The following is a 21,411-nucleotide window of genomic DNA, read 5'->3' as shown; positions in this document are numbered from 1 at the left end:
GGTGTCCGATTTTAAAATAGCTTTTCGGTGAAAGCACATTTTGCAATATTCTGAGTAGATAGCCCGGCCATCACAGGCTAGCTATTTTGACACCCACCAAGTTTGGTACTCACCAAACTCAGATTTACTATAAGAAAAATTGGATTACCTTTGCTGTTCTTCGTTAGAATGCACTCCCAGGACTTCTACTTCAACAACAAATGTTGGTTTGGTTCCAAATAATCCATAGTTATATCCAAATAGTGGCGTTTTGTTCATGCGTTCAAGACACTATCCGAAGGGTGACGCGCCGGCGCATATCGTGACAATTTCAAAAATATTCCATTACCGTACTTCGAAGCATGTCAAACGCTGTTTAAAATCAATTTTTATGCGATTTTTCTCGTAAAATAGCGATACTATTCAGACCGGGAGAAGTTGTTTTCGTTCAAAGACTCAAAGAAGAAAATGGACTCTTCACATGCACGCGCGCACCCGTCTCATTGTTCTCAGATCGACCACTTACCAAATGCGCTACTGTTTTTCAGCCAGTAACTGCAGAGTCATAATTCAACGTTCTGGCGCCTTCTGAGAGCCTATGGGAGCCTTAGAAAGTGTCACGTTACAGCAGAGATCCTCTGTTTTGGATAGAGATGACAAAGAAGGCCAAGAAATGGTCAGAGAGGGCGCTTCCTGTTTGGAATCTTCTCAGGTTTTGGCCTGCCATATGAGTTCTGTTATACTCACAGACACCATTCAAACAGTTTTAGAAACTTTAGGGTGATTTCTATCCAAATCAAACAATTATATGCATATTCTAGTTACTGGGGAGGAGTAGTAACCAGATTAAATCGGGTACGTTTTTTTATCCGGCCGTGCAAATACTGCCCCCTATCCCCAACAGGTTAACACCAGGCAGTTGGCTAGTATTGACCATCAGCAGCATCAGAGCTTGGAGAAGCCTAATTACTGTGATTAAACAGTCACATGGAATTTGACTGACATCATGACTCGTGACCGCCGGTGTGGCGGTAATACGGTCACCGTAACAGCCCTAAATCCAACCAAACTGATGTGAAATACCAGCATGCCAGCCAAGGCCATGCGTACCTACAGCGCAGGCCTATTTAATGGATTGAGTCTCCAACTGGAATGCTGGTATTTCACATTAGTTTAGTGTGTTGTTTGAAAACTGAGGAAAGTTAGGTCAGAAGGTCAGCCAAGCTGCCCCATTCCCAGCTGTCCATAGGCTACGTTCCAGCCTAGTGTTTATACTAGAGTATGCGAGTACAGCCAAAAGAAACCTAGTCAATTATTCTGAAAAACGGTGAGCAGTAACAGAGCTAAAGCTAAGATTAGGAAAGGTCGTATTTGTCATGTGGTATTTCAGTTTCAGCTACGAAGGGCAAAATATTCTGTGGAATGATTTATTTGTCCTGACATGGCCCTCAAGGCTGATTCAACTTCCTAGAATTCCACAAGGATGTTCCTTGGAATTCCAATCTAGATATGCAATGTCACACAATCACTATCCTGACCTCCACTCTAAACCGTGAAAACATCTGCATGATAAAGTGTGTGTGTTCACAGCTAAAGATGACACCAAGATGGGGAGCCCCCAGCAATCTCATTCTGGTTTCACTCCTCAAATCTCTTTTTGGAGAGAATCCCATTCTATACCCGCACCACTCCCCTCAACTATGAAGGAATGGAAGTGTTTGGCTCTGCTCTTGCGCCCAAAGGCGTGTTCCAACACACCTAATCGAGGGTCGTATTCACTTGGAACCAAACAGAAGAAAACGGTCTGAAACAGGGAGGGACTACCTGGACTTGACCAATAATAGAATAATTTGTTTCATTTCCGTTGCAAAATATGTTGCTATGGTGTGCCATAATGAATACAACCCAGGCCTCAGAGGAATAGCTTGGTGGCAAGGCAGATTTCCGGTCCATTGCCAACTTGACAAGCTAAACACCTCTGGAATGTAACGTCGCTGAAAGGGGTGCAAATACTTCTTGAAAATCTGCCAACTGACAGAGCAGAGTTGATATGAACAGAGCAGACAGAACGTTACAAACATAAACAGCACCTCTGGCAAGACCATTTAGGCTGAGGGAGCTCAGCAGGGGGTGAGAGCAGAGATTCTACATTTCTCACTAACTGCCCTCTAGCTATCGTAACCATCAGGCAGAGGTTCGCTGCACCTAAAAAGCTTTTAAAAAACACTCATGCACGCTCTCTCAAATAAAGTGTTGCTCTGAGTGCAAAGCAGTAGTCGTAGATCCTGGAGAATAGCAGCAAGTTACTCATAGTGACACACAAAAATACACCCACAAAGACACTCCACAGACGCCTCCTAAAGCAGTCGTAATCATAGAGGACAGCCTACCAGCCTAGACACTAACGTACTTGTCCTCTTGCGCAGTTGTGCACCGGGGCCTCCCACTCCTCTTTCTATTCTGGTTAGAGACAGTTTGCGCATTTCTGTGAAGGGAGTAGCACACAGCGCTGTATGAGATCATCAGTTTCTTGGCAATTTCTCGCATGGAATAGCCTTAATTTCTCAGAACAAGAATAGACTAATGAGTTTCAGAAGGACTTTGTTTGCTGTTTGGGGTTTTAGGCTGGGTTTCTGTACAGCACTTTGTGACATCAGCTGATGTAAGAAGGGCTTTAAATACATTTTATTGATTGTTTCTGGCTATTTTGAGCCTGTAATTGAACCCACAAATGCTGATGCTCCAGATACTCAACTACTCTAAGGCCAGTTTTATTGCTTCTTTAAAATCACCACTACATTTTTCAGCTGTGCTAACAAACTCAGCAAAAAAAGAAACATCCTTTTTTCAGGACACTGTAAAAATCAAATATCTTTGAAAGACAAACTAACTTCCCAGATCATTGTAAAGGGTTTAAACACTGTTTCCCATGCTTGTTCAATGAACCATAAACAATTAATGAACATGCACCTATGGAATGGTCGTTAAGACACTAACAGCTTACAGACGGTAGGCAATTAAGGTCACAGTTATGAAAACTTAGTGGAAAGGCTTCTTTAGTGTCCTAAGTCTGAAAAACACCAAAAGAAAGATGCCCAGGGTCCCTGCTCATCTGCTTGAACGTGCCTTAGGCATGCTGCAAGGAGGCATGGGACTGCAGATGTGGCCAGGGCAATAAATTGCAATGTCCGTACTGTGAGACGCCTAAGACAGCACTACAGGGAGACAGGACAGACAGCTGATCGTCCTCGCAGTGGCAGACCACGTGTAACACCTGCACAGGATCGGTACATCCGAACATCACACCTGCGGGACAGGTACAGCATCGCAACAACTGCTCGAGTTACACCAGGAACGCAAAATCCCTCCATCAGTGCTCAGACTGTCCGCAATAGGCTGAGAGAGGCTGGACTGAGGGCTTGTAGGCCTGTTGTAAGGCAGGTCCTCACCAGACATCACCGGCAACAACGTCGCCTACGGGCACAAACCCACCGTCGCTGGACCATTTACATTTAAGTCATTTAGCACCAGACAGGAATGGCAAAAAGTGCTCTTCACTGATGAGTCGGGGTTTTGTCTCACCGGGGGTGATAGTCGGATTCGCGTTTAACGTCGAAGGAATGAGCATTACACCGAGACCTGTACTCTGGAGCAGGATCGATTTGGAGGTGGAGGGTCCATCATGGTCTGGGGCGGTGTGTCACAGCATCATCGGACTGAGCTTGTTGTCATTGCAGGCAATCTCAATGCTGTGCGTTACAGGGAAGACATCCTCCTCCCTCATATGGTACCCTTCCTGCAGGCTCATCCTGACATGACCCTCCAGAATGACCACCAGCCATACTGCTCGTTCTGTGTGTGATTTCCTGCAAGACAAGAATGTCAGTGTTCTGCCATGGCCAGCGAAGAGCCCAGATCTCAATCCCATTGAGCACGTCTGGGACCTGTTGGATCGGAGGGTGAGGGCTAGGGCCATTCCAGCCAGAAATGTCCAGGAACTTGCAGGTGCCTTGGTGGAAGAGTGGGGTAACATCTCACAGCAAGAACTGTCAAATCTGGTGCAGCGCATGATGCAGCTGGTGGCCACACCAGATACCGACTGTTACTTTTGATTTTGACCCCCCTTTGTTCAGGGACACATTATTCAATATCTGTTAGTCACATGTCTGTGGAACTTGTTCAGTTTGTCTCTGTTGTTGAATCTTGAAAATAAATGCAGTTGACAGTGAGAGGACGTTTCTTTTTTTGCTGAGTTTAATTGCAAAAGGGTTTTCTAATGATCAATTAGCTAATCCAAGTTAATCATTTTAAAAGGCTAACACAACATGCCATTGGAACACAGGAGTGATGGTTGCTGATAATGGGCCTCTGAATGCCTATGTAGATATTCCATTAAAAAAAAAAAAAATCTTCAGTTTCCATGCAACTTAAGTAATTTACAACATTGACAATGTCTACACTATTTCTGATAAATTTTGTGTTATTTTAATGGACAAAATAATTTGCTTTTCTTTCAAAAACAACGAAATTTCTAAATGACCCCAAACTTTTGAACGGTAGTGTATATTTTCCATTTCCTTGTTCAACCACGACTCTGAGAAACATAGGATATTACAGTTCCTCAGATCACATTGATAGGATGGTCTTGAACGGAGCTCGTCCAGTTTATTCTCCAGTGATTACACTTTCGACAATAGAACAGAGGGTAGCGCCGGTTTATCCACTCGCCAAAGTAATCTTGTCAGGCATCCCACATGACAGCCTCCATGTCGTTCGCCACCGACTCAAAGTAGAAATCCTCATCCAAATCGAGGTTAGTGCTCTCTGTTCTGATGTCCAGAGACTCTTTCCGTTCATAAGAAACGATGGCGGAAACATTATGTACAGAAAAAGTTAAGATCAGAGAAAAAAAACCCACACAAAATGGCTCATAAACCGGCTGTTATTCCCTTCAGTGTTTTACGAAGTCATAGACTGTTCTTTGCTACCGCACGGCAAGCGGTACCGCAGTACCAAAAGGCTCCTGAACAGCTTGTCATGACGTTGGCCTCTTTTGGTACAGGGAGGACAGTTGACCCCCTCCCTTTTGCACCACCACCCAACCTACCTTCCCCCCAATCCACCCTGTGTGTAAAGGGTTGTAAAAACTCAAATTCCAGTAGAGTCTCTGGCCACATGGCCCATAGAGAGACAAAGGAAATTCTTCCAACTCATAGAATTGGAGAACCGAGCGACATGTGTGTTCTGGAGAAAGTATGGAAGATTGGTGAAGAATCCAGCTACGAACTGGTCCGCTTGGTACAATTTTGTGATACTCAGAAGAGACAATATAGCCATATTACCATAAAACTTTATATAATAGACTCAGCTTGAGACTTGCATCATAATGGGTGTATAGAATGTATTAATAAGGATGAAGCTTTTATAATACATTGAGATGCTATTGTACTGATGTTAATGTGATAGAATTGTATTTCTGTAACCAAGTCTAGCTCAGTCATCGGCCCGCCCCCCAGGGACACATACAGGACCAGGCGTCATTTGACTAGCCTGTTCTATGGGCACTATAAAACACCCCCTGATTTACATTTCCCCAGACCAGGCCCCCACTCCATGGCCAATAGGTTTTACCATCCAATTCCTCTACTGAAAGTGAACCATACCACGTGGTTAACTTTTAGACTATTGATACCGACAGAATAAAAACAAGTCTTTGATATTAATTATTAGTCTGCAGCTAAGTAAATTATATCATCGAACGCGAAGACCAATGAAACATCCATTCTAACCAAGAGAGATAGAGAGAGAAAACGCAGAGAAAACTCCAACAGAACCGAACGCTCCAACCAGAATCAGAACGACACACTGAGCGTAAATATATATTGATTGCAATTGTTCCCGAATGAGCGAGCCTTCAATTGTTAATATTAATGAACTCTGTAGGTGTGCATTCTCAGCTGACCGTTTATGACCCATTGTCTAACAGACCAGCCATGCCTGTTAGCCATTAGCGCACATTACTATACCAATCCTTTGTGACGATAATTACTGTTTGTATGTTTTCTGTTAATTACTTAGTGTAGTAAATAAATTATTTTAAGACAATTGATGTATGGATGATTTTAGTAAAGACTGGGTTCGTGCAGATACAACAATTTACGACGTTTGGAATGAGACTGGACTCGAGGTAAAATACACCATTTAAACCAGAAGATAATCGGCCTATAGAATATAATAATTATAGTACAGGAAAGTTATTAGGAAAATTATAGCTTTGTAATCTGAATATTCTCCTTGGTGCCCCGATCTCCTAGTTAATTACAATTAAACGATTAATCAAGTTAATCGCGTGATAATAATTACAGGGAGCTAATTGATAAACATGTCTTCAGTTTAATGGTACCCCCAAAGACACGACAAGCTTCTACCCGCAAGCCATAAGACTGCTGAACAGTTAATCAATTGGCTACACAGACTATCTGCATTGACTCAACTCACACATACTTCACTGACACTCAAAACACATGCATATTGACGCCACACAGTTTCACATACGCTGCTGCTACTCAGTTTATTATTTATTCTGATTGCCTAGTCACTTTTACCTCTACCTACATGTACATATTATCTCAATTACCTCGTATCCCTGCATGTTGACTCATTACCGGTACTCCTTGTATATAGCTTCATTATTGTGATTTTATTGTTACTACTTCCTTTTTTAATTTAGCAAATTTTTCTTACTTTTTAACTCTGCGTTGTTGGGAAAGGGCTCTTAAGCGTTTCACGGTAAAGTCTACACCTGTTGTATTCCGCGCATGCAAAAAATTTGATTTGATTTAGTGACACACAATGGGCTGCTAACTGGGGACTCCCATTATGAATGCAGGTCTGGATTATTTCCAGAGTTAACATCCATCCACATGGCCCCCACAGAGGCCCAGAGGTCAGTGAGAGAATCAAATAATCTCCAATCCCCCACCTACACACAATCAACCCATCATACTTATAAATATTTAATCACTAACAGAATGTCTCAATGCAAAACCACCCATACGGGGAGTGTTTTCCAGAGCCTTCAAATTGTAAAGACTTTTACACATGCCAGGAAGACACACACAGACGCGAGGACACACAGACGCGATGCTAATCCTGATGGAGACAATTCAGTAGAAATTCTGTGGAACGTGGGATCACAACCTGCTCGGTTTTGTATACTCTAATCCCAATGTGGAGAGGCAGGCACTCCAGAGGCCCCCGTTGACTCTGCTGAGCAAACAGCCACAAAATGGGCCAGGCTGCTGAAAAATGTATGGCACTGCGCCGTGGCCCACGTGCATTTCTAAATGCCGTGTTACCTCAAAGGGCTCTCACTTGACTGGAGGAAAGTGATATCAAAAGGCCCGACTCTTCCTAAACTGCAGCAGGCAGTCAAGCCTTAAAAACACAGCCAGGGTCCGGCTAGCAGAGCCAATCGAAACTAAAAGCCCATTACACCACATCAGGAACTTTACTAATCTAATTGTCACCAATGGAAAAATCATTACAACCCCAAAGCCCCCTCCATGCCTGAAAGGTATGACAAAGTCAGAGACGCACATGCACATAGACAAAACACTTGTGGGGATGGCATTTTCCCCCACCTCTTACTAAGCAACTAAGGGCTCCCGAGTGGCGCAGCGGTCTAAGGCACTGTATCGCTGTGCTAGAGGCATCACTACAGACTCTGGTTTGATCCGGGGCTGTATCAAATCAAAATGTATTAGTCACATGCGTCGAATACAACAGGTGTAGACCTTACTGTGAAATGCTTACTTACGAGCCCCTAACCAACCATGCAGTTAAAAAAAATACAGATAACAATAAGAGATAAAAGTAACAGTAATTAAAGAGCAGCACTGAAATAACAATAGCGAGACTATATACAGGGGGGTACCGATACAGAGTCAATGTGCGGGGGCACCGGTTATTTGAGGTAGTATGTTCATGTAGGTAGAGTTATTAAAGTGACTATACATAGATGACAACAGAGAGTAGCAGTGGTGTAAAGAGGGCTGAGGGCATTGCAAATAGTCTGGGTAGCCATTTGACTAGATGTTCTTGAGTCTTATGGCTTGGGGGTAGAAGCTGTTTAGAAGCCTCTTGGACCTAGACTTGGCGCTCCGGTACTGCTTGCCATGGGGTAGCAGAGTGAACAGTCTACAACTAGGGTGGCTGGAGTCTTTGACTATTTTTAGGGCCTTCCTCTGACACCGCCTGGTATAGAGGTCCTGGATGGCAGGAAGCTTGGCACCAGTGATGTACTGGGCTGTTCGCACCACCCTCTGTAGTGCATTGCGGTCGGAGGCCGAGCAGTTGCCATACGAGGCAGTGATGCAACCAGTCAGGATGCTCTCGATGGTGCAGCTGTAGAACCTTTTGAAGATCTGAGGACCCATGCCAAATCGTTTCAGTCTCCTGAGGGGGAAAAGGTTTTGTTGTGCCCTCTTCACGACTGTCTTGGTGTGCTTGGACCATGTTAGTTTGTTGGAGATATGGACATTAAGGAACTTGAAGCTCTCAACCTGCTCCACTGCAGCCCGTCAATGAGAATGGGAGCGTGCTCGGTCCTCTTTTTCCTGTAGTCCACAATCATCTCCTTTGTTTTGATCATGTTGAGGGAGAGGTTGATGTCCTTGCACCACACGGCCAGGTCTCTGACCTTCTCCCTATAGGCTGTCTCGTCGTTGATCAGGCCTACCACTGTTGTGTCATCGGCAAATGTAATGATTGTGTTGGAGTCGTGCTTGGCCGTGCAGTCATGAGTGAACAGGGAGTACAGGAGGGGACTGAGCACGCACCCCTGAGAGGCCTCTGTGTTGAGGATCAGCGTGGCAGATGTGTTGTTACCTACCCTTACCACCTGGGGGCAGCCCATCAGGAAGTCCAGGATCCAGTTGCAGAGGGAGGTGTTTAGTCCCAGGGTCCTTAGCTTGTTGATGAGCTTTGACTGCAATATGGTGTTGAATGCTGGCCTTGTAGGCAGAGTTCCTCTGTCCAGTGTTTGTGTTCTTTTGCCCATCTTAATCTTTTCTTTTTATTGGCAAGTCTGAGATATGGCTTTTTCTTTGCAACTCTGCCTAGAAGGACAGCATCCTGGAATCGCCACTTCACTGTTGACGTTGAGACTGGTGTTTTGCGGGTACTATTTAATGAAGTTGCCAGTTGAGGACTTGTGAGACGTCTGTTTCTCAAACTAGACACTTTAATGTACTTGTCCTCTTGCTCAGTTGTGCACCGGGGCGTTCCACTCTTTCTATTCTGGTTAGAGACAGTTTGCGCCATTCTGTGAAGGGAGTAGTACACAGCGTTGTACGAGATCTTCAGTTTCTTGGCAATTTCTCGCATGGAGTAGCCTTCATTTCTCAGAACAAGAATAGACTAATGAGATTCAGAAGAAAGGACTTTGTTTCTGGCCATTTTGAGCCTGCAATCGAACCGACAAATGCTGATGCTCCAAATACTCAACTAGTTTAAAATAAGGCCAGTTTTATTGCTTTTTTAATCAGCATCAACAGTTTTCAGCTGTGCTAACATAATTGCAAAAGGTTTTCTAATGATCAATTTTTAAAATGATAAACTTGGATTAGCTAACACAACGTGCAATTGGAACACAGGAGCGACAGTTGCTGATAATGGGCCTCTGTAGATATTCCATAAATAAAATCTGCCTTTTCCAGCAACAATATCCATTTCAAAATATTAACAATGTCTACACTGTATTTCTGATCAATTTGATGCGTTTTTAAATTGGACCCAAAAATGTTTACTTTTCTAAGTGACCCCAAACTTTTGAATGGTAGTGTAGGTGTTCCTTTTGTCCAGGTGGGAAAGGGAGTGTGGAGTACAATGGATATTGCATCATCTGTGGATCTGTTGGGGCGGTATGCAAATTGAAGTGGGTCTAGGTTTTCTGGGATGATGGTGTTGATGTGAGCCATGACCAGCCTTTCAAGGCACTTCATGGCAGATTACCTTAGTGTTCTTGGGCACAGGGACTATGGTGGTCTGCTTAAAACATGTTGGTACTACAGACTCGGACAGGGAGAGGTTGAAAATGTCAGAAGACACTTGCCAGTTTGTCAGCGCATGCTCACAATAGACGTCCTGGTAATCTGTCTGGCCCTGTGGCCTTGTGAAAGTTGACCTGTTTAAAAGGTCTTACTCACATTGGCTGCGGAGAGCGTGATCACACCGTCTTCTGGAACAGCTGGTGCTCTCATGCATGTTTCAGTGTTATTTGCCACAAAGCGAGCATAGAAGTAGTTTAGCTTGTCTGGTAGGCTCGTGTCACTGGGCAGTTGTCAGCTGTGCTTCCCTTTGTAGTCTAATGGTTTGCAAGCCCTGCCACACCCGACGAGCGTCAGAGCCAGTGTAGTACAATTCGATCTTAGCCCTGTATTGACGCTTTGCCTGTGATTCGTCGGAGGGCATAGCGGGATTTCTTATAAGCTTCCAGGTTAGAGTCCCGCTCCTTGAAAGCAGCAGCTCTAGCCTTTGATGACGTCATTGTGGGGACGACGTCATCAATGCACTTATTGACGAAGCCAATGACTGATGTGGTGTACTCCTCAATGCCATCGGAGGAATCCTGGAACATATTCCAGTCTGTGCTAGCAAAAGTCCTCTGACCACATTTTTATTGATCTAGTCACTGGTGCTCCTGGCTTAGTGCCAGCCTCTGACTGTGGTGGTATGTAAACAGCTACAAAGAATACAGATGAAAGCTCTCTCGGTAGGTAGTGTGGTCTACAGCTTATCATGAGATACTCTACCTCAGGCAAGCAATAGCTCGAGACTTACTTAGATATCGTGCACCAGCTGTTTACAAAAATACATAGACCGTTACCCTTTGTCTTACCAGACGCTGCTGTTCTATCCTGCCGGTACATCGTATAACCAGCCAGCTGTATGTTGATGTTGCCGTCGTTCAGCCACGACTCCGTGAAGCATAAGATGTTCGTTTTTAATGTCCCGTTGGTAGCTTAATCTTCTGCGTAACTTGTCGATTTTATTGTCCAAAGATTTCACGTTTGCTAGCAGAATGGAGGGAAGTGGGGGTTTGTTCGATCTCCTACGAATTCTCAGAAGGCAGCTCGACCTTTGCCCCCTCTTTCTCCGCCTCTTCATGCAGATCACGGGGATCGGGGCCTGTTCCCGAGGAAGCAGTGTATCCAGCTCGTCAGAGTCGTGAAAGGAAAAAAAAGAGGATTCTGCTAGTCCGTGGTGAGTAATCGCAGTCCTGATGTCTAGAAGTAATTTTTTTCAGTCATAAGAGACCCCATAGGGTGGCGCACAATTGGCCCAGCATCGTCCTGGTTAAGATTTGGCCGGTGTAAATAAGAATTTGTTCTTAACTGACTTGCCTAGTTAAATAAAGGTTAACCTGTTTAGGATAGGGGGCAGTATTGACACGGCTGGATAAAAAACGTACCCGATTTAATCTGGTTACCACTCCTACCCAGTAACTAGAATATGCATATACTTATTACATATGGATAGAAAACACCCTAAAGTTTCTAAAACTGTTTGAATGGTGTCTGTGAGTATAACAGAACTCATTTGGCAGGCAAAAACCTGACAAGGTTTCAGGCACGAAGTGGCCTGTGACAAGGTGTCGTTCTTCTTGTCTCTGTTTATTGAAGAGTGAGGATCTTAGCTGTCCCGTGACACTTCCTACGGCTGCCATAGGGTCTCAGAAGGCGGCAAAAAGCTGAATCGTGGCTTTGCAGGCTCTGGCTGAAACAAAGTAGCGCGTTTGGGTAGTGGCTGGTACCAGTACTGTGAGACTCAGGCGCGTGCCCGCGTCGACCGAAAGCTTTGTTTACTTTCCTCAGTTTAGCTAAATGGACATTCCCGGTCGGAATATTATCGCTTTTTTACGAGAAAAATTGCATAAAAATGGATTTTAAACAGCGGTTGACATGCCTCGAAGTACGGTAATGGAATATTTAGATTTTTTTTGTCATGAATTGCGCCATGCGCGCGACCCTGATTTACCATTTCAGATAGTGTCTGGGACGCACGAACAAAACGCCGCTATTCGGATATAACGATGGATTATTTTGGACCAAAACAAGATTTGTTATTGAAGTAGCAGTCCTGGGAGTGCATTCTGACGAAGACAACAAAAGGTAATCAAACTTTTATAATAGTAAATATGATTATGGTGAGTGCTAAACTTGCCGGGTGTCTAAATAGCTAGCCCGTGATGCCTGGGCTATGTACTTAGAATATTGCAAAATGTGCTTTCACCAAAAAGCTATTTTAAAATCGGACATATCGAGTGCATAGAGGTCTGTATCTATAATTCTTAAAATAATTGTTATGCTTTTTGTGAACGTTTATCATGAGTAATTTAGTAAAATGTTAGCGAATTCCCCGGAAGTTTGCGGGGGGTACGCTAGTTCTGAACGTCACATGCTAATGTAAAAAGCTGGTTTTTGATATAAATATGAACTTGATTGAACAAAACATGCATGTATTGTATAACATAATGTCCTAGGGTTGTCATCTGATGAAGATCAAAGGTTAGTACTGCATTTAGCTGTCTTCTGGGTTTATGTGACATTATATGCTAGCTTGAAAAATGGGTGTCTGATTATTTCTGGCTGGGTACTCTGCTGACATAATCTAATGTTTTGCTTTCGTTGTAAAGCCTTTTTGAAATCGGACAGTGTGGTTAGATTAACGAGAGTCTTGTCTTTAAATTGCTGTAAAATAGTCATATGTTTGAGAAATTGAAGTAATAGGATTTTTAAGGTTTTGAAAATCGCGCCACAGGCTTCAAGTGGCTGTTACGTAGGTGGGACGAATTCGTCCCGCCTAGCCCATAGAGGTTAAACAAAAAATAAAAATAAACTGCTTGGTATATTTGTCCTTAGATTCTACCAACAAGGTGGTAAGCAATTCGCCTATAACAACTTGTGTCTTATACGAGTTGAACAGCCTTGAAGGAAAGTACAGCCTGTTTTTGGTTTTCCTTCGACAATAGAACAGGATGCTAGTGTTCCTGAGCCACAATATCAGCTACACTGCATTATTCACTGGAGAAAGCAACTTTTCCCATCATCTTGACCCCCTATGGACCTGATCAAATATTAATACAACCGCATCTTTACAAAAGACATTTCCTGTTCATCCACTGTAAAGATAACCCGAGACAGAAACCTTAGGGGTGAGATAGAAACTTTACTACTGAGACAAAAATCTTAGGGGAAACCAAGGGTCACCTTGACACAGATTAAGTTTAGTGCTGAATTTTAAAAAGCATGCACACTGGTGCTTTTTAGTCCAGGACTAGGATTAATCTGTGTCCGGGAAACTGGCTCTAGAAGTAAAATAACTAAAATTAAAATAAAAAAAGCAATACCTAATCCCAAATACATTCCAGTTGATGGGTTCATTTTGAACACACAAGACAGTTCTTAATAGCACCTTTAAAATGAAAACCTTAATGCCTAAATGCCAGCTAGACATGGTGACATATTTAAAACTGCCTTGTCACAGAGAAGTATTTCCTCTTGACTCCCTCAGTGGGCGTGTGCGTTTTACTATACTTGTGATGACCAGAAGTCTTCAAAAGAATAGTAAGCCAAGGAGCCAAGTTTGGCTGGTCCTAAAAAAATGAAAAAGGATATTTTAAGGTTTAGGGTTAGAATTAGGAGTTAAAGTTAGGGTTTAGGGAAAATAGGATTTTGAATGGGAATCAATTGTTGGTCGCCAAAAAGTATAGTAATAGACAAGTGTGTGTGTGCGCGCGCATTTTACAGGAAGGTCCTTGGTTCGTATCCCTGAGCCGACTAGATGAAAAATCTGTTGATGTGCCCTTGAGCAAGGTAGTTAACCCCAATTGCTCCTGTAAATCGCTCTGGATAAGAGTGTCTGCTAAACAACTAAATCAAATCCTGAATAATTCAATTATGAGCCTATTTCAGCACAGCCTGGGTTGTTGGCACCGTCTTTTATTGAATACCATGAAAACAAAGCCAGCCAGCTGTACCAAGCAACAGACCAACCCTGCAGCTAAACACACGGTCCAGCTGTGTTAAGATGTATTTTCTCAAAAGAATAATATTATTGTTGCAGTCACACTTCATTGTAAAAAAACATTATTTTTACAAACACTAAATTATATTGAAACAAAACATTTTTTTTTTTTTTTTATCTGTAGTAAATATCCCCTAAACTATTGCTCAATATGCATTGGCTATGCCAACTTTACATCAAATTACACGATCAACACTTCTAAGCCATTGTCATAACAGAACGCCGTCTCTTCATGCACAAAAATACATGACTCAAGCTCATTTCACACCCTTTCAGTCCTGCTACAGAGAAAATTGCTAGGTAATATAATTTGCTGCTCAGATAGGGCTTTTCACTTGAGTGGCCCAGACCTCAGACTGCTCATTTCCCAATCTCCCATCAGATGTCGTCTTAATTGCCTCTATTGCACTAGAATAAAAGCTCCTTAAATCTTAAGTTACAGGAGAGAGAGACATTTTAAGTCCTTCCAAAGCTTCTTCGGCGCAATTCGCATAGAGAGGAAAGGATTAGGCCAGGAGTTCTTCCTGACCCATTGTCCAGACCAGGGTTTTTTCCTGGTCACAAAATATGGTCAGTAAAAAACCCTTGCTCTAATTGTGCCCTAAGTTATATGCCCATCATTAGCCAACCAACAAATTGGCAACATGGGCGCGAGGCAGCACAGATCTAGAGAGGAGTGATTTTAGAACAACGCATCTCTACTGTCCACTGCCTTTGACACCATGAGAAACAGATCCTCCTCACCAACCTCTCATGGCTGGGCATCTCAGGGTCTACACTCTCTTGGATTACTGCTCTACTTGGCAGGACTCTCCTACCAGGTGGTGGAGAGGGTCCCTGTCTGCACCATGTGGTCTCATTACTGGTGTCCCTCAGGGCTTGGTACTAGGTTCTCTCTTGTTCCGTTTTGGGCATAGTCTCTTGATTCTATCATGTCCTCACATGGATAATTGTGTCTGTTAAATGGCAAAACTAACATCTAAAATGGTAGCTTGCATGTTTCCATGCATTTCACGTTCAGCTATCAAAGAGCTCTATATCCATGTTAACATACTCTGCACCAACGACTCCTTACCATAGTGTAGGCCACCAACAGGAATCAAGCTTAAGCTCAATGAGCAACACCAGAAGGCTGCCCACCTTTCCGGTGTGCCCTTTGTTCCACTAGCAGGCTGGGGAGGCGTGGGAGAGACAAAGGAGGGCCAATTAGTTATGAAAATGGGACGGTGTGGCTAAGTGTGATGGTGTGAAAGAGTGTAGACGAGTCATTATAGACCTTTCACTTAACACTACTCTAGGCCTAGGGATAATTACCCAGTCTTCCTTTCCAAAGCCTAATTCGCACTAGGGCCAACCGCAACAATACTGGGCTGTCTTGGATCATTTCTTTTCACATTGTCTTTTCCAGCATGGTTCTAGCAACTATGGTGGGTGCGTAACCAGGCCAGCCCGGTACAGCTAAGCTTGGCTCAGTATTGTGAAAAGTATAGCTGCCTGGGATTCCTGGATCTAGAGCTATTTATTCCCTCTGTTGTCCCTGGGGAGGGCCAGGCATGAGGGAGCCAGGTATGCTTAATGGGATGCATTATCGGACTTGTTCATTCTAACAGGTTTCCCATTGATCTCGCCCACGCTCCCGTTACAGGATGGTGCCTTTACAGTCTGGATGATTATCGGTCCCCGACATCAAGATTGGATATTCAGCCATGTGTCTTGATATGGGCAATTCCATGGTAACGGAATTGCGCTGAGACCACAGACATTAAAACCACCGACATTGAAGTGTGCCATATTGCTGAATGAATCTGAATGGGATCCAACAACACAATAAAATCACCAAGGATCATAGTGAAAGATGCCGTAACTAGCAAAGTATCATGGTCGATGTAGTCATTTTTCATCCTGCCGGAGAGAGTCAACCTTAATATGGAGCATCCTCTTTTTTGGTTATTGAACTACACTAAGTGAATTGGCTTTACAACCAGTAACAGAATTTCATCATGGGTCCCTGATCTGTACTATAAATAAATGAATAATTATGGATATTACTCTTCATGGTGGCGCATCCTAAATTAGTAAACAAAAAAAAAAGGTATGACTAGGCAATATCTTCCTTTGCATACTTGGTATTATTCTACAAACTGGCTATTATTTTAATGAGCTCTGCCCCAAAACAAGACCAGATTTTGTCCGGTCCTGGCCAATCATAGACATCTATGTTTCGCAAGTGTGGACAGCACAGTAGCGCTTAGTAAAGTACAATAGAATATAGTTCACTACACTACAGTAGAGTTCAGTACAGTATACTCAACTCGCCTGTGCTCTGCTGTACTGCACATAGACGTCTAAGAGTAGTTCAGATCTGGTTCGGTCTAGACCAAATCTGAACCAATCATAGACGTCTGTTTTCAGTAACGGAATTTCACGGCACAGGGCAATGTTTCTTGAACTTAAACAAGGCAAATCATTTCTCCAAATATAAGTGTTGATGTTAGTTGGCAGGGGTCTTTACTTCAACATTAGTGTTTTGATGTATTTCTAACACCTTTTAAGACCCATTCCCATCTGTTTGATCAGAAACGAAAGCCTTGGCTTATTCTTTATTTATATATGCCTTGATATCTCAAAACATAAAATAAGCTTTCATTTGACATACACATATGAACTTCACATTGGTGCTCATAGGTCCTTTTACATGGAAGTAGCCATATCCAATCAATCAATACTATTCTACCTGTATGTCAATTAATACTCCATTAAATCGCTCAATTCTATTGACTGCCCGATCTACACTACCGTTCAAAAGTTATGGGGTCACTTAGAAATATCCTTGTTTTTGAAAGAAAAGCAAATGTTTTGTCCATTAAAATAACATCAAATTGATCAGAAACAGTGTCGACATTGTTATTGTTGTAAATTACTATTGTAGCTGGAAACGGCAGATTTTTCATGGAATACCTACATAGGCGTACAGAGGCCCATTATCAGCCACCATCACTCCTGTCTGTGTTCCAATGGCACGTTGTGTTAGCTAATCCAAGTTTATAATTTTAAAAAGGCTAATGGATCATTAGAAAACCCTTATGCAATTATGTTAGCACAGCTGAAAACTGTTGTCCTGATTAAAGAAGCAATAAAACTTGCCTTTAGACTAGTTGAGTATCTGGAGCATCAGCATTTGTGGGTTCGATTACAGGCTCAAAATGGCCAGAAACAAAGCACTTTCTTCTGAAACTCATCAGTCTATTCTTGTTCTGAGAAATGAAGGCTATTCCATGTGAGAAATTGCCAAGAAACTGAAGATCTCGTACAACGCTGTGTACTACTCCCTTCACAGAACAGCGCAAACTGGCTCTAACCAGAATAGAGTGGGAGGCCTTGGTGCACAACTGAGCAAGAGGACAAGTACATTAAAAAGTGTCTAGTTTGAGAAACAGACGTCTCACAAGTCCTCAACTGGCAGCTTCATTAAATAGTAACCGCAAAACACCAGTCTCAACGTCAACAGTGAAGAGGTGACTCCAAGATGCTAGCCTTCTAGGCAGAGTTCCTCTGTCCAGTGTCTGTGATCTTTTGCCCATCTTAATCTTTTATTTTTATTGGCCAGTCCGAGATATGGCTTTTTCTTTGCAACACTGCCTAAAAAGGCCAGCATCCTGGAGTCACCTCTTCACTGTTGGTGAGACTGGTGTTTTGCAGGTACTATTTAATGAAGCTGCCAGTTGAGGACTTGTGAGGCGTCTGCATCCTTATTAGCATACTGCACACATAGCACTCATTTTCACAATACAACTGGCAATGCCTGAAAACCACTGGCGCATGACATCTTGGCAGGCTGTCATAGTCAGCCATGAAATCCATGCTGTTAGAAGAACGCTAAATTAATTTAATAATGTCAATATGAAGATTCCTTGCAATCAATTAACTCGACTATTTCATGCAGCATGTTTTGTGCGTAATAGGACTGCTCATATTATCTGCAAGTTTTCCTTTCGATAAACAATTCAGTGTTTTGCTGTTGAATTTGGACAATAGAATGCTGTCTGTCAATACACAGTAGTTCTGTTGAACTTCACAAAAACACATTGCGAGGTTCAGCTCAATCACGAGTCCCATCATATTCTCCTGAGATGAAAGAGAAATGCTCAGTTCTGCTCATTTCTCTGTATGAAAAAAATAAAATAGGGAAACAACTCCAAGAAACCAGAAGGCTACATTTTCCTCTAGTACAGGACTGGAGAAGAATGGTGTGCTTGAGAGTGAGGAATCACATTTCAGTGAGACAAAATGTGCAGGAAAGCAGAAAAGGGTTTATTCATGAAGCAGTGGGCTGACATGTAAAGAATATGGAATTTGCAATGTTTCATTTCCCTGAGAGCCCCTATTATATTGACCTCAACAAAATATTGTCAACCCACCCAGCCTCATTCTGACTTAGTCTTCAGCACATTGGAACTCCTAAAAGGAGGATCAATTGACAATGTGACATACAACGTACACACGCACACACAAAACATTTTCCTAGTGAGGAAGGTAGAAAAATAAATGACCAAAATACTAAAGTAGAGTTGTCTCTTGACTGGTTTTGTTGAATCAGCAGATTGGTTATTATTTGTGAGGAGGTGTTAGTCTTCCAGTTCGCACTTCCCATCTTTTCAGCACTGCATAGTTTATTTGGTGGGCATGTGCGAGAGTGTGTGCGAGTACAAGATGTGATCAGAAGATCCCTCTTACCTTGTGCCCAGCAGGTGTGACCCCATCCTCCGTGACGCTTTGTCCATTCTGAAAAGAAACAAGACAAAACACAGTTTCAGTGCCAAGATGGTTGCTGTGTGTGTGTGTGTGACAAATAGCAACCTAGAGCATCCATAGTCATTACTGCTACTTTGTTCCTAAACTGACAAACCCAATAATCTATTGCAAACACACTTTCCCAGTGGGTTTTGCCTGTTGAAAAGGCCAACCACTTATCATCCAACAATGCATCTAGAGGAACAATTGCTAAGAGCCCTATAAAGGGAAACATCCATGTGTTATGAGCCATAGTATTATCAGTCTGCACATTAGTTCCCAGAATGCACAGTATGGACCAGAGGTTAAAACTAGAGGTCGAACGATTAATCGGAATGGCCGATTAATTAGGGCCGATTTCAAGTTATAACAAACGGTATTTTTGGCCACCGATTAGCCCATTTTTTTTGGTTTTTACCTTTATTTAACTAGGCAAGTCAGTTAAAGAACACATTCTTATTTTCAATGACGGCCTAGGAACGGTGGGTTAACTGCCTTGTTCAGGGGCAGAACGACAGATTTTTACCTTGTCAGCTTGGGGATGCAACCTTACGTTAACTAGCCCAACGCTCTAACCACCTGCTTTACGTTGCCAAGGTAAGTTGCTAGCTAGCATTAAACTTATCTTATAAAAAAACAATCAATCAATCATAAACACTAGTTAACTACACATGATATATATACATTTTACATTACATTTACATTTAAGTCATTTAGCAGACGCTCTTATCCAGAGCGACTTACAAAATGGTGCATTCACCTTATGATATCCAGTGGAACAACCACTTTACAATAGTGCATCTAAATCTTTTAAGGGGGGGGGGGTTAGAAGGATTACTTTATCCTATCCTAGGTATTCCTTAAAGAGGTGGGGTTTCAGGTGTCTCCGGAAGGTGGTGATTGACTCCGCTGTCCTGGCGTCGTGAGGGAGCTTGTTCCACCATTGGGGTGCCAGAGCAGCGAACAGTTTTGACTGGGCTGAGCGGGAACTGTGCTTCCTCAGAGGTAGGGGGGCCAGCAGGCCAGAGGTGGATGAACGCAGTGCCCTTGTTTGGGTGTAGGGCCTGATCAGAGCCTGAAGGTATGGAGGTGCCGTTCCCTTCACAGCTCCGTAGGCAATCACCATGGTCTTGTAGCGGATGCGAGCTTCAACTGGAAGCCAGTGGAGAGAGCGGAGGAGCGGGGTGACGTGAGAGAACTTGGGAAGGTTGAACACCAGACGGGCTGCGGCGTTCTGGATGAGTTGTAGGGGTTTAATGGCACAGGCAGGGAGCCCAGCCAACAGCGAGTTGCAGTAATCCAGACGGGAGATGACAAGTGCCTGGATTAGGACCTGCGCCGCTTCCTGTGTGAGGCAGGGTCGTACTCTGCGAATGTTGTAGAGCATGAACCTACAGGATCGGGTCACCGCCTTGATGTTAGTGGAGAACGACAGGGTGTTGTCCAGGATCACGCCAAGGTTCTTAGCACTCTGGGAGGAGGACACAAGGGAGTTGTCAACCGTGATGGCGAGATCATGGAAGGGGCAGTCCTTCCCCGGGAGGAAAAGCAGCTCCGTCTTGCCGAGGTTCAGCTTGAGCTGGTGATCCGTCATCCACACTGATATGTCTGACAGACATGCAGAGATGCGATTCGCCGCCTGGTTATCAGAAGGGGGAAAGGAGAAGATTAATTGTGTGTCGTCTGCATAGCAATGATAGGAGAGACCATGTGAGGATATGACAGAGCCAAGTGACTTGGTGTATAGCGAGAATAGGAGAGGGCCTAGAACAGAGCCCTGGGGGACACCAGTGGTGAGAGCGCATGGTGCGGAGACAGATTCTCGCCACGCCACCTGGTAGGAGCGACCTGTCAGGTAGGACGCAATCCAAGCGTGGGCCGCGCCGGAGATGCCCAACTCGGAGAGGGTGGAGAGGAGGATCTGATGGTTCACAGTATCAAAGGCAGCAGATAGGTCTAGAAGGATGAGAGCAGAGGAGAGAGAGTTAGCTTTAGCAGTGCGGAGAGCCTCCGTGACACAGAGAAGAGCAGTCTCAGTTGAATGCCCAGTCTTGACACCTGACTGATTAGGATCAAGAAGGTCATTCTGAGAGAGATAGCAGGAGAGCTGGCCAAGGACGGCACGTTCAAGAGTTTTGGAGAGAAAAGAAAGAAGGGATACTGGTCTGTAGTTGTTGACATCGGAGGGATCGAGTGTAGGTTTTTTCAGAAGGGGTGCAACTCTCGCTCTCTTGAAGACGGAAGGGACGTAGCCAGCGGTCAAGGATGAGTTGATGAGCGAGGTGAGGAAGGGGAGAAGGTCTCCGGAAATGGTCTGGAGAAGAGAGGAGGGGATAGGGTCAAGTGGGCAGGTTGTTGGGCGGCCGGCCGTCACAAGACGCAAGATTTCATCTGGAGAGAGAGGGGAGAAAGAGGTCAAAGCACAGGGTAGGGCAGTGTGAGCAGGACCAGCGGTGTCGTTTGACTTAGCAAACGAGGATCGGATATCGTCAACCTTCTTTTCAAAATGGTTGACGAAGTCATCCGCAGAGAGGGAGGAGGGGGGGGGGGGGG

At 43.7% G+C, this 21,411-nt stretch overlaps 1 protein-coding gene across 2 annotated transcripts in view; it reads right to left on the bottom strand.

Annotated features, from left to right (window-relative positions):
- Positions 1-21,411, bottom strand: part of rps6ka1 (ribosomal protein S6 kinase a, polypeptide 1) — a 195,044-nt gene that overhangs the window by 103,534 nt on the left and 70,099 nt on the right. For both annotated transcript variants that reach the window (XM_045723353.2, XM_014210103.3), the window contains one exon: positions 18,802-18,849. In XM_045723353.2, the coding sequence (XP_045579309.1) occupies positions 18,802-18,849 (48 nt within the window). The remainder of the gene's footprint in view (positions 1-18,801; positions 18,850-21,411) is intronic.

This window comes from Salmo salar, chromosome 09, assembly GCF_965601325.2.
Source record: "Salmo salar chromosome 09, fSalSal1, whole genome shotgun sequence".
Classification (NCBI taxonomy): domain Eukaryota; kingdom Metazoa; phylum Chordata; class Actinopteri; order Salmoniformes; family Salmonidae; genus Salmo; species Salmo salar.
This window is presented reverse-complemented; position numbering and strand designations above follow the sequence as displayed.